Source organism: Tarenaya hassleriana, unplaced genomic scaffold (assembly GCF_000463585.1).
Source record: "Tarenaya hassleriana unplaced genomic scaffold, ASM46358v1 Cleome27, whole genome shotgun sequence".
Classification (NCBI taxonomy): Eukaryota; Viridiplantae; Streptophyta; class Magnoliopsida; order Brassicales; family Cleomaceae; genus Tarenaya; species Tarenaya hassleriana.
In genome coordinates, this window is record NW_010965946.1 from 467035 (window position 1) to 481298 (window position 14264).

The 14264-nt window shown below is 36.1% G+C and overlaps 3 protein-coding genes across 3 annotated transcripts; 2 read left to right on the plus strand and 1 right to left on the minus strand.

Annotated features, from left to right (window-relative positions):
- Positions 1-1739: 1739 nt before the first annotated feature.
- Positions 1740-5334, plus strand: LOC104817162 (beta-glucosidase 27-like). The gene is made up of 14 exons (XM_010546237.1): positions 1740-1880; positions 2014-2107; positions 2269-2338; positions 2444-2499; positions 2618-2693; positions 2807-2884; positions 3009-3096; positions 3190-3445; positions 3667-3782; positions 3924-4141; positions 4291-4325; positions 4456-4558; positions 4662-4770; positions 4864-5334. The coding sequence occupies exons 1-14, from the start codon at positions 1873-1875 to the stop codon at positions 5168-5170; spliced, it is 1614 nt and encodes a 537-aa protein (XP_010544539.1). The 5' UTR covers positions 1740-1872; the 3' UTR covers positions 5171-5334.
- Positions 5335-7791: 2457 nt separating this feature from the next.
- On the plus strand, positions 7792-10173 carry LOC104817595. The gene is made up of 3 exons (XM_010546844.1): positions 7792-9240; positions 9315-9955; positions 10035-10173. Exons 1-3 carry the CDS (start codon positions 7792-7794, stop codon positions 10171-10173), a joined length of 2229 nt encoding a protein of 742 aa, XP_010545146.1.
- A 1034-nt stretch (positions 10174-11207) lies between these two features.
- On the minus strand, positions 11208-11863 carry LOC104817596 (uncharacterized protein At4g04775-like). Its single transcript, XM_010546845.1, has 2 exons — positions 11687-11863; positions 11208-11609 (listed from the first exon to the last, which is right to left on the minus strand). Exons 1-2 carry the CDS (start codon positions 11861-11863, stop codon positions 11208-11210), a joined length of 579 nt encoding a protein of 192 aa, XP_010545147.1.
- Positions 11864-14264: the final 2401 nt, after the last annotated feature.

The following is a 14264-nucleotide window of genomic DNA, read 5'->3' on the forward strand; positions in this document are numbered from 1 at the left end:
AATTTGAATCCACAAATTAAATAAAAAGAAAGAACAAAATGACTTTATTACTACATCTCTTCTTCTTATTATTACATTACAATAAAAATAATTAACATATTTATAGAAAAAATAACAAAAAAAAAGTAAAAAGAAAATATAGATACAATGAAAACAAATCAAATATTTAATATTTGACATAATAATATTGTGTCCATTATTATTTCCAATCATATATTAGAATCAATATTTTATTTCAATCACATATTCATTTTTCTATTTCAACATTTCCAAAATACATTTTCATTATATTGTAATTAAATGCCAATGTACATTATATTGAAGTCAAATGACATTAATTGTAATTGTTTAAGGCTAAGATAAAAGTTGCGCACCAGGACTCGAATTTCACCTGAAAGACACCTAATAACGTGTATTACCATGTAATTCTTAATTAAGCATTGTATCTTTATACTGATAAACCTCATTTGGTCAAATATTTTGTAAAAAAAAAAATTATAACAAATACGTTGGAAGGAATCGTCACATTAGTTCGCGAGCGAGACGTAATCAATTAATTTTGATATCTTACAATTCAATCGATTATCCAAATAGAAAGTCAAGTCATCACCAAATATTTCCCTTTGTTGAATTCGTCATGTCCATAAATCTATTAACTATATTAATTTTTACAGCATCACGTACGAAGAAAAAATGGTGTATAGCTGTTCATACAATATATATATATATATATATATATATATATATATATATATATATATATATTAAAGACAAGGCTATTGTTCATTCCTGACTTTTCGCGGGCGTAGAGATACCGTCGTCTTTTGGGAACATATTTTGGGTGGCAGAACTGGAAAAAATTGTTTGAATTCTTGGAACCATTTATTTTATATTATTTCTTCAACCGGTCCAAAAACACTCCGCATATATGATTTTAATAGTGGATACACCCATACCTTTTACGATAAACCCCGTCAAAAAGAACATCATTTTAATTAACGTTGCAAACTGTATGCTAATTAAATAGCATATTTGATTTACTAATTATATGGTTTTCTGATTTTTACTAACTATTTTTAACCTTTTTCTTTTGTCGGCAGTGATTTGTAAAACGAGTAATTAATAAGGGGATATATGAGTTCATACCAAAACCCATCAGTTAAATTTAACTCATACAACTACAAACCACAGCTAAGTACAGTAAATGCCCATAACGTTATCTGGATGTATATGATAAACATATTATTAAGGGGAGAATAATCGCTGCAACTCAAAAGAATGTTGTCCGAAACGATAAAATTTTGGACCGAACAAAATGACAAAAGAGAATATGGGTGCAACGTTACACTGACAGCGTAGTCTCCACAACAGTGTAACGTTCAACAATGTCGATCGCAAGGACGAAACTGCATGCCAAGTGTCTAAAGAGGAGGTTTAAAATAAATAAATGATAATAATAATAATAATAATAATAATAATAATAATAATATATAATATAGTAATACACATGCATGTGCACTCACCAAATTCTCACAGGAAGACTGAATATATATAGCAGTCAAAACATCTTAATAAATGTGCATACGCAAGAGGTTTGACTTGAAATTCACAATTTTTGGTCGTTCTTTTTACCATACATCATATTATTATTTTTTTTTTTCCAATGCTTCCTCCGGGTCCCCGAGTCTATATATAGCGTGCATACGTTCATGGTTTCTCTCAGGACGAAGATCATAAGCTCTCACGTCTAAAATTACACTTCTTTGTAATTTCTTTTTGTTTTACCAAGGAAAAAAAAACAAGAAATACGTTTTTTGTTCTGATTTTCTCCAAGACAAGAGCTTAGGCAACAGATCGATCGTTCCTGAGAAAATGACACCGTTAGTGAAACCCTATTCTTCTTGTGTGTGTGTGTGTATATATTAATACATATGAATATAGAGTGCGTGTATATATGTATAAGCATTCAGATTAATTATTACAAAGTTTTGTAATCTTTAATTTATTTTACAGAGCGAAGAGAATGCGTGTTGCGGCTAAGAAATCGTTCAGCAGAGCATCCTTCCCCAAGGATTTTCTGTTTGGCACTGCTTCGTCAGCTTTCCAGGTGCATACCTCTACTTATATAAAACAATCTTAACTTTTACGTAAAACAAAATACGTAGAAACGCATGCACGTATACGAAAAATGAATGACGCATGAATAAATGAATATAAGAGACACATGCAAAATAACTCATGCAGCCCTATATATGCGTGTGGTTTCAGTATGAAGGAGCCGTGAACGAAGGCTCTCGTGGAGAAAGCATTTGGGATAACTTTGTCCGCGAATTTCCAGGTTTTTTTTTTTATTATATATTTTGTCATCCTCTCGCTTTTTGAGATTCCATGCATAACCTCAAGTATCAATTTTTCATGAAAATTAAATCTCTAAATTTCGCAGAAAGAAATTGTTACAGCAATGCTGACGAGGCGGTTGATTTCTATCATCGTTACAAGGTACATATACGTACTTAGAACACATAACTAGAATCATTATTGGGTTTTTTTGATATTCACACACACACACATATATATATATATCTAACTATTTTAAACGTTCTGAAAATTTTTTCAGGAAGATATCCAGAGAATGAAGGATATAAACATGAATGCTTTCAGGTTCTCGATTTCATGGGTTCGGATATTACCAGGTAAATTCAAAATTTCACCCTCTTTGTTTTATTTTTGTGATCACAGTTCAAATTTTTATTTATTAAAAACGGTGGACTCAGTTCTACGATTTTCTGATATTGTATAAAAATAGATGGGAAAAGAAGCAAAGGAGTGAACAAGGAGGGGATCAAGTTCTACAACGACCTTATCAACGAACTCCTTGCCAATGGTATGCAATAAAACCATGTTTTCCGTTTATATAATATCAAAAGATTTACATAATTTTTTTTTTAAAAAAAAACCCATGGATTTCATGTAATAACACGTGATCTAATTGTGTCGCAAATGAGCAGGGATCACTCCTCTCGCCACCTTGTTCCACTGGGATATCCCTCAAGCCCTAGAAGAAGAATACGGCGGGTTTTTGAGTGATAAAGTTGTGTAAGTATCACCTTTTTTTTCAAATATGCCCTACCAAATCCAACTATATTACGTTACATTTCAGCTAATATGAACCGAATGATCGTGATTTAGGGATGACTTCCGAGATTTCGCAAGCGTGTGCTTCGAGGAGTTTGGCGACAGAGTGAAGTTATGGGTCACAATCAACGAGCCATGGGTTTATAGTAACGGTGGCTACGACATGGGCCGGAAAGCACCAGGACGTGCGTCCAAGTACATTAACAACGCATGCGAGGCCGGAAGTTCCGGCCGAGAAGTTTATGTCGTCAGTCACAATCTGCTTCTTGCCCATGCCGAAGCGGTCGAAGCCTTCAGGAGTTGCCAAAACGTATGAATAACATTGAATTCCACGTCGTTTTCTTTTACAATGAAAAGGAAAAAAACGATTGGAGAAAAGTATAGCGTGATCACGTGGACCCGTATAAGTGGCTATATATATATATATATATGTATATGTGACTCTTGAATTTCACTATGAATTTAGTTATTGTCTTTCTTTTGGGAGAAATATTGAAATTGACGGCGATGGTGAATATTTGTTTATTGCAGTGTAAAGATGGGAAGATTGGAATTGCCCATTGTCCATTGTGGTACGAACCCTATGATACAAACTGTCCTAAGGATGTCGAAGCGGCCGAACGAGCCATGGAGTTCATGCTTGGATGGTGAGCCGATTTTTACATATATTCTTGAAATCATACGAAATATATACAAACAAATGTTATTGTTGCGCTTTAATTTCGGAATGTTAGGTACGTATACCTATAATGTTTTTAATACGTGGAATATTTTTTTTCTGTCTCTAGGCATATGGACCCTACGGTGTACGGGGACTATCCCGAATGCATGAGGAGAATCCTCGGAGAAAGATTACCGTCTTTCACCGCAACTCAATCTCAGAAACTAAGAGGATCTTTCGATTTCATCGGAATAAATTATTACAGCGGCGTTTACGCAAAACACGTTGACCAGGTTGACCCCGAGAAACTTTCTTACAGATCGGATCAACACGTCGAATGGAGAAGTAAGTCAAGTCATTAGAGAGAGAGAGAGAGAGATTAATTTTTTTATATATAATTTTAATTACGAATTTCAGACACTTGGTGTTTGTACAGTTTAGTTTTCTTTAAACTGACGAACTTCTTCTTGCTGTTTTTGTTCCATCTTTCTCAGAGCACAATGTCGCGGGAAAAGCCATCGGTGTTCAGGTAAATTAGTTATTCATATGTAATAACGTCTTAACAAGTCGTATGCATGCATGCATGCATGCATATGTTCTTACAGATTCGTACTTATAATTTTACGTAGACTGATGTATTGTACAATTTTCTTCATCAGGGTGGCGCAGAATGGGTGATAAGCCATCCACAGGGACTGAGAAAAGTTCTTAAATACGCCAAGAACAAATACGGAGACCATAAGTTTATAATCACTGAAAACGGTAAAAATCAAAATCATCTAATTCGACATGAAACCTGAATTCTTAATTTACTAACCCCGATTAATCCTAAAAACATTTCTAATATTTTCATAAACTTGTTCAGGATACTGCGATCCATGCTGCGATAAAAAACCGAAGCTCTTCGACATGATGGACCTGCAAAGGACAGAGTACCACAAGAAGCATCTCTACTACCTTCAGCAAGCCATCAAGTAAGTACACACACTATTCACAATGAGATTAGTTTCTTGACGAGCAAGAGACGTAAATTTCGTTGTTAACGATATATATGAACGTATTTGCAGCGAGGACGGGTGCAAAGTGGAAGGGTACTTTGCTTGGTCGTTGCTCGATAACTTCGAATGGAACAACGGATACGAAGTCCGTTACGGGCTGTTCTACGTGGATTACAACAACGGTCTGAAGAGATACCCGAAAATGTCGGCAATGTGGTTCAGAGAATTTCTGAGGAAAAACGAAGGGATAGAAGACGAGGAGAAGAACGATAATAGTGTGGTCGAGGACAAGAGATTCTTGTCATCAACCGGCTCGGGTTTCTGTTTCACGGTGAAGATGTCCGAACCCTCGAAGGTCTTGGAGCTGTTCTTTTAATTATCTTTATAATTATAAGGTTATAAACAAAATAACCAATGTTTCATTTCTTCATACGTTTGTTCGCTGAATAAAAATAAATGTAACGACGAGAAATCTGTACTACGTATACTGTATTCGTCGTCGGTTCGACGTTGACGAAGAAAATACCATCTCATTTTCCATTTTCTCAATAAGCGAATCGAGGCATTCTACTTATAAATTGGGCCTTACTTGCAAGAATTTGGGCCTCGGGTATTATTAGAGCCTTGACAAATTCGCAATTAATCGATAATTTAGGTTTCAAATTTATATATATTCAAAATAATATGTAATATGTAACTCCAAGTTACGTAAATTTTCCATAGCAAGTAATGCGGATTCGAATGCGTGTGTTACTATATAATACGATAATCTTAGGGGTTATCTCTTTCATTGTATAGTGAGCGAGCTTCACGTTGAAGAGTAAAAAAACAATCATAATTATAATTTATAACAAACAGATCACATTTTAATTAGATATACAATCTAAAACTAAATCCGAAATATAAAATAAGAATCTCCCCGTAAGCGAAGGAAGTGTGGAAAATGTTAGTGTTGGTCCATGATTTTGTGAATAAAATGAATTAAAAAAAAACGAAGGTACGCATAAAAAAAAGGGCACATGGGAAGAGAGACAAAACTCACATGCCCTTTTCCATATATTGTTCCCTCACTCCAATACCTCCTCCACTTTTTTTTTGTTCCCCTTTGTTTTTTTCTCCTTCTCATCTTATCCCTTTGCCATTGATCATCAATATATTTTTTTTTGGTAATGAACATATATGTATGCACATGTATGTATGTATGTATGTATGTATGTATGTATGTATGTATGTATGTATGTATGTATGTATGTATGTATGTATGTATGTATGTATGTATGTATGTATGTATGTATGTATGTATGTATGTATGTATGTATGTATGTATGTATGTATGTATGTATGTATGTATGTATGTATGTATGTATGTATGTATGTATGTATGTATGTGTATGTGTGTATGTATGTATGTATGTATGTATGTGTGTGTGTGTGTATGTATGTATGTATGTATGTATGTGTGTGTGTATTTATGTATGTATGTATGTATGTATGTGTGTGTGTATTTATGTATGTATGTATGTATGTATGTGAGAGTTATACCCACTTAGCTTTTAATGCAACATCAAATCCATATGGGATTGATCGATGCATGTGAGTCTTCGTTTTTTGGAGGATCCTCCGCGATGTGACTGAGCACTAATTGCATGTTGCATGCACTTGTCGTGATATATGAGCCTATAATGATTAAGAATGTTGTTCCATATGATTGGCAGTTTGGTCCACGAAGTTCCATTTTACATATTAACTGCTAATGCCATCATAATAGGGAACAATGTGGGGGGGATTTTATTGCCCTTTGATAAGACTATTTGTACCATTAGGGTCTAATTAATTTATCATTCGGCCTCATGAAATAAATTAATGTTATCCCATCTGTATCATGTATTACTACTAGTGACCCATTTTTTTTCTTAAAATGTTTTTTTTTTGTATTTAGTGAGAATAATTCCGACTTTTTGTTTGAACGAATATTTTTTTTAAGGGAAAATCCCATATTCCCCCACGAATTTGCCAAATTGTACCAATTTCCTACATGAAATTTTAATTTCGCAAAAACCTACATGCAAATTCAAAATGTTCCAAATTCCCACACGAAATCGGTAAATTCGTTGCAATGTCCTACACATCACGAAACGACGTTAAACGTAACAAATTTCCGTTAGAATCTCAACTGACGTGGCCAGACACGTCGGAAATAATGTACACGTGTATATGCCACGTGTTAAATCTAAAAACCAGAAAATCTGTAAAAATTAAACCGGTTCGGTACATAATTAACCAATTAAATAATAAAAAAAACACACAAAGAAAAAAAAAACTTAAAATCCCTAACCCTAAATCGACCCCTCTCTCAATCGGACCCTCACTCTCACTCTCACTCACTAATTCCCCCAAATCCCTAACTCCACCGCGACTCCCCCGGCGAGGCCCTCTTCCGGCGCGATCCCCTCCGCCGGCGACGCCCTCTTCCGGTGCGATCCCCTCCCACGGCGAGGCCCTCTTCCGGCGCGACATCCTCCCCTGTGACTCCCCCGGCGCGATCCCCTCCCCCCGACATTCTTCCCTCTCCCTGTCCGACAATCTCTTCCCCGAGAGTTGTCTCGGCGAAACAACCCCCTGATAGCCCCCCACGCGGTAATCTCCTCCCCGCGATTGTACACCGATTGTCCTCCGCTCGAACGCTCTCATCTCCAGGTATCGATATTGCCTTACTGTTTTCTGTCTAAGTTTTTGTGTGATTCTGCGTTATGGGTTTGTGTTTAGGGATTGGCGATTTTTGGTGGAAGAAATTTGGATTTTGTGTTATTAATGATGTGTGTTTTGGTTTATAGTTTATCGGGTTTGGAATTTGTTGACTGAAGAAACTCTGAACCATCAGTGGACTGAGAAAATGAGGTAAGTTACCAATTTCGTTGTTGATTTGAGTGGTTCGATTTGATTAGTAGATAGTAATAATCATGTTAATTTTGTAGTTGGTGTAAAATCAACTTTTATATGGCTGGATTTATGCACGAAATAGATGGAAAATGCTGTTACTTGGATGGAATTGTGGAGAAAGGTGTTATGGTGGATATGGATGTTATGTCTTGGTTTTTTCTTGAAGATTTCGTGAAATCTCGTAAGATAAGTGGTGCAATCAGAGAAATGTGGTTTAAATTACCACATGAGAGTTTGGATGAGAAGAGACGTGTGTATGAAGGACATGGGGACAAAGCAATTCATCTTATGTGTGAAATGGCAGCGTTGTGTGGAGAGTTAGATGTATACGTAGACCACCATTTATCTCCTCCAACTCCAGTTAAGGCACCTACAGAAAGGAATGATGACGAGAGTGTAGGTGATTATGACAGTGCTGATGATGATGATTTTGAAGGCGACGATCATACTGCTGAGTATGATTATGATAATTCTTCTGATTATATGGATGAATTTCCTGAGTATGAAAGCAGTGATGATGATTTCGTTGAAGAGGTTCATGTTGTTGTTGAAGATGATGTTGTTGAGAATGAAGAGATGAATTCGAGTGAGGATTATGCAGACAGTGATGAATTTATTCCAACGACACCTGAAGGAACAGATGAAGAATGGGAAAATTTTGATAAACCTAGGACAAAGATTCCGACATCATTCCCACGTAGTGAGATCTTGTATCTTGGTAGGACTTTCAATTCAGGGGAAGAATTTAAGAAGGCTCTGTTTGATTATGTGTTAGTTGAGAACTTCAATGTCAAGTTGTCGAGGTGGGACCGAACAAAATTAGCCGCAGTGTGTTGTAATGTGGGCTGTCCATGGAGGGTTTATTGTTCGGTTGAGGCCCCAATCAACAAATGGATGATCAAGGTCTACAAAGACGATCACAACCATACTCCGGAGAAATATGCAAATATGTTAACGATGAGGCAAATAGCCACAATGTACGCTGAGAAGATAAGGGCAGATCCAAGTTATACAGCCAAAAAGATGCAGGATGACACACAGCGGGATAAAAATTTGACTGTCTCATTGAGCAAGTGTTTTAAGGCTCGAAGTTTGGCCTTGAAAATTGTGCGTGAAGATCAAGAAGTTCAATTTCGAAAACTGTGGGACTATGAGTTAGAGCTGCAACGTTCAAACCCCAATACGAGTACTGAAATTGGAACAAAACCAACTCCGGGTCAAGAAGTGTTTCACAGATTCTATGTTTGCTTCGAAGTCCTACGTGATTCTTGGAAAAGACATTGTCGTCCGGTTATCGGATTAGATGGATGTTTCTTGAAGTGGGACTTTAAGGGAGAACTTCTATCTGCAGTTGGTAGAGATGCAAATGATGGTATTTACCCTATTGCATGGGCCGTTGTACGTATCGAGGATACCGACAATTGGACGTGGTTTGTGAGAAAATTGAGACTAGATTTAGATTTGGGCGAGGGACAAAATTTGACGATATTGTTCGACAAACAGAAGGTATGAATAACTCTTTAACTTGGTTTTATAAATATTAATTAACAATAACATATTAATTGTGTAACTTTGCACAGGGTTTGATGAATGCCATCGAATCAGAGTTACCTTTGGTTGAACATAGGATGTGTACAAGACATGTTTTTGCAAACTGGAAGAAACAATTCAAGGACCTCGAGCTTAAACTTCTTTTCTGGAAGGCGGCCAAGAGCTACCTTGAAAGTGAGTTTCATCAATATGTGCGTGATATCCGCGTGTATAACCCATTGGCTTATGATGGTTTTATGAGGGCAAAACCGAAGAAATGGTGTCGCGCATTTTTTAATCCTGAGACGAAATGTCATGACGTTAACAACAATTTATCAGAGAGCTTCAACGGGTCCATAAAAGAAGCACGTAGTCTTCCCATGATTGACATGCTTGAAGAAATTCGAAGGAGTATAATGCGGCGGATATCGCGACGTGCAACTCAAGCAGAAAGGTGCAAAACCGACTTCCCTCCAAGAATCTGGAAAGTTTTAGAGAAGTCGCGTGAGAAATCCCGTCATTGTAACATAATACGGAGTGGATACGGGAAATATGAGGTGGCTGAGTTTGGGATAAGTTATGCGGTTGATTTGTCTGCGAGAACGTGTGGCTGTCGGCGATGGCAATTGGGAGGTATACCTTGCCAACATTCCTTAGCCGTCATCAAAGTCAACCGAGAAGACGTTTCTAGGTAATTTTCTGTTCATTTATTTTTACATATACCTTGCATTATAGTTGATCATTAACAACTTATTTTTTCCATTTTTCAGATATATGTCGCATTACATTAAGAAATCCACATGGCAAGCAATATATCAGCGTAATATCCTACCCGTAAATGGTGAGCCGGCATGGATGAAATCAGGCAAACCTCCAATTGGTGTCCCCACGACAATACAAATGACATGACGCCCAAAGAAACACAAAAGAATTAAGGAGCCTCATGAGTCAGCCTCAAAGAGTGGTCACATGACTCGACATGGAAGAGTTTTCCGATGTAGAATTTGCAAACAACCTGGCCATAATGCAAAAACATGCAAGAATGAACCAAGGCCATCTGAGGTATGTTGTATTCTTCTGATTATATTAATCGATTACAGTATATTATCATTTTTTGTTTTTTATTGTAGCCAAGATCAGCCCATAGCCATGCACAAACGGGCATGAATGCACCATCGAGTAGCAATGCAGAAACGGACACAAATGCACCATCGAGTAGCAATGTACGATCGGGCGGGAATGCACCATCTGGTGCTTCCATACCCACTCAATCTAGCCAGACAATGCAATCCGGGCTTCCCCTCACTAGTAGACGTCGTCGTCTCCTCGGAATGGTACCAAGCAATATGGGGACTACAACAACTACTCAACAGCCATTTTCAGTACCTAGGCAAGCTGACATGTCTGGGTACGTTATTATTCATTTTTTTTGTTCTTTTGTTCAATCTTTTCTATCAACCTTTTTCTACGTTATTATCAAGAAATTCAAATTATATTTATACAGACATGTTCAATCTTTGTCTTCCAGATCAGGAAAACAAGTTCAAGGAGATTGAAGTTGAAGAATATGATCCTTCTTTTTTGTTGCTATTGATGTGATAATATGAGAAACTAAATGATCTTTTATTTTGGATGTAAGACAATATTTTGGATGTAAGACAATATGTTGTATGGCATTTATGAACTCATATGTATTGTAATGCCTTTTTGTTGGATATGAAATGTTTTATCCCGGATGATGATTTCGTGTGCGACATTATTTTTGCCATATTATGTTATAATTATATCTGTTTTACATTCATATTTATACACATAAACATCAAAAAATAATTTTTCTAACCAACCATATTATACACGAAATACAGAGTCCCAAAATATGAAATTTCTTGCCTAACGTAGTTCAAACCAGAAAATACATTTACCAACAAATCCCATAAGAAACTTCAAACAGACAAACCATAGTAGTACATGCAAACTGATATGAAAACAAACACTAACACCAACAATTTGGAGACTTGTAGTTCCAATACCAAATCCTTCTTCTCTGTTTCAATTGTTCCCATCTTGTCTTCCAATTCTTTCTTTTCTCTTTCAGTTTTTTCCATATTGGCTTCCAACTCTTGCTTTTCTCTTTCGGTTTGTTTCACCTGGGCTTCTAAATCTTGCTTCTCTCTTTCATTTCTTCTCACCTTGTCGTCGAACTCTTCCCTTTCTGCTTCCATTTCTTGCATCTTTTTAATGATCAACTCAATCTCAGCACCTTGTTTTTGTTGTTCACCATGTAAATCCTCGATTGCTTCAATAAAAGCATCATCCACCCATTTAAATAAGTGCGAAGGATTTCCCTATAAAACAACATCAAAAGAACAATGTTATGCACATCTGCCCAATGAAAACAAATTTTCTCAAAAACAATCTATACCTCATGATTTGCACAACGGAAAAAAACTCTTCCGGGGTTATTGTGAGTTTTGGAGGTCCATCTTGTAATAGCAGATCCACACTCGCATTGTGTAGGAACACCTCGTCGCGGCCTTGCTTCTCCTTTTTTCCAATTCGAACTTCCCGACTGAGAAGTTGCCTCAGATTTTGAACTCATCTACCAACACAATATAATACAATATAATACAACACCATCAACCCAATCAACACAATCAACCCAAAAACGACAATAGTCCATCAGAAAACACAATCTAACAAATCATTCAAACTACAAAACTAATCCATCAAACATGATCGAAAGGAACCGAAACTTGTAAACCATAATCCATCAACTACAAAACTAGATTCAAGCAAAACCAGGGAAGTAAACAGAAAAGCTAAGAGTGAAAGAACAAATCGATAACTGTCGATTTCACGAAAAAAATGTGATTACCGATGAAGAATGGGAAACTGAGGCGGGAAAAAGAGGGCGACGGTCGGAGGAGGAGAGTTTCGCGGTGGCCGAGGGTATCGCCGAAATGAGATCCGACGATGATTAATGGTGTCGTCGATGAGAGATGAGACACAGGGAACCGATGAAGAATCTCTTTGTCGGAGATGGAAGAAGCGCGGGGGAGGATGTCGCGCCGGAAGAGGGCGTCGCCGGCGGAGGGGATCGCGCCGGAAGAGGGCCTCGCCGGGGGAGTCGCGGTGGAGTTAGGGATTTGGGGGAATTAGTGAGTGAGAGTGAGAGTGAGGGTCCGATTGAGAGAGGGGTCGATTTAGGGTTAGGGATTTTAAGTTTTTTTTTTCTTTGTGTGTTTTTTTTATTATTTAATTGGTTAATTATGTACCAAACCGGTTTAATTTTTTACAGATTTTCTGGTTTTTAGATTTAACACGTGGCATATACACGTGTACATTATTTCTGACGTGTCTGGCCACGTCAGTTGAGATTCTAACGGAAATTTGTTACGTTTAACGTCGTTTCGTGATGTGTAGGACATTGCAACGAATTTATCGATTTCGTGTGGGAATGTGGAACATTTTGAATTTGCATGTAGGTTTTTGTGAAATTAAAATTTCATGTAGGAAATTGGTACAATTTGGCAAATTCGTGGGGGAATATGGGATTTTCTCTTTAATAATCCGAAAGTTTATCGGATTTTTGTTACGATTACATCTTTTACAAGGTCAGAAAAATAGGGATGAATACCCTTTTACCACGTTAAGGTTTGAACCTGAAATAATAGCATATTTTGGATGTTTTTTTTGTATCATTATAACCAATAAATTTGTTAAGAGATTTCTTAACTCCGAAAAAAGAGAGCAAAGTAATCTGTCCTCAATGATGACGGTCCCATGAAATTTCATTCTTTATTTTATTTGTTATTGGAACATGGACCGACGTCGCTTCATTAGAAAATTATTCGAGACTCTTACTTATCATAGGATTGGAATGAATTATGGATCTTGGTTTAGTGGGTTTAAACTTTTTATTTATTAGCTGCACGACTCACAACACGTAAGATAAAATTAAAAAAAAAATCCTTCTTTTTATATATATTTTTTTCTCTGAATATATCATGCCTCCTTGATTTCAAGTTTGATGTCTTTTTTTAAATTACTTTTATATGTTTAGTTTTAATTTTTACTCCTAGATGATATATATTTAATATGTAATATTAAATTGTGAGCTACTTATTTTTTGCTTATTTGAATAAGATTGAACATCTATAGAGATTCATTGTACAAGAAAATTATTATAAATTCTGATTTGATTCCTTTTTTTTTAACATTTACGATATATTTTGTATTTTCAATTTTCTTAGTTGTTGTGGTTTTAACAAAATAGTTTTTGGGGTGAAAAATAAATAAAACGAAAACGTAACGCAGAATCGCAATTTTCCACTCCATGAACTCGGGGAGTCTGGTCATGCATGACACGTTTCACGATTACTTGGACAAATTAAATACGCAATCACACTAGTGTTATATACGCAAGCTAGCTATGATTGCAATTGAAATCCACGGCTTTGGTATATGCTTTCTTACCATCTCCACTCATTAATTGCGCGCATATATATATATATATATACTAAATTTAATTGAAATCCCAAAAGTGTTATATCTATCTATATATATATATATTAATTTTTAGGGGTCGACGTTGAAAAACCGAACCGAATCGAAAAATGTGTTATTTTTTTTATCCGAACCGTACAAAATTTTCAAATGATATTAATTTTAGAAAAACCGAATTTTCCGTAATCGAATCGAACCGAAATTTAAAAAAACCCCGAAAAATCGTTTTTTTAATAAAAACTGAACCGAAACCAAACCGAATCGAATATAATATAATAACCGATTGGTTCATATTTTTATAAAATCAAAAGAATCGAACCGAACCGAACCATTTCTCATCCAAATCCGAACCGAATATCGAAACGTCCACTCGTATTAATTTCAATTGCACTAATTTACCCAATATGCAAGTTTCTTACCATCTCCACTCATTATGCAAACACTATATATATATATATATATATATATATCGGCCTTGCTTCTCCTTTTTTCCA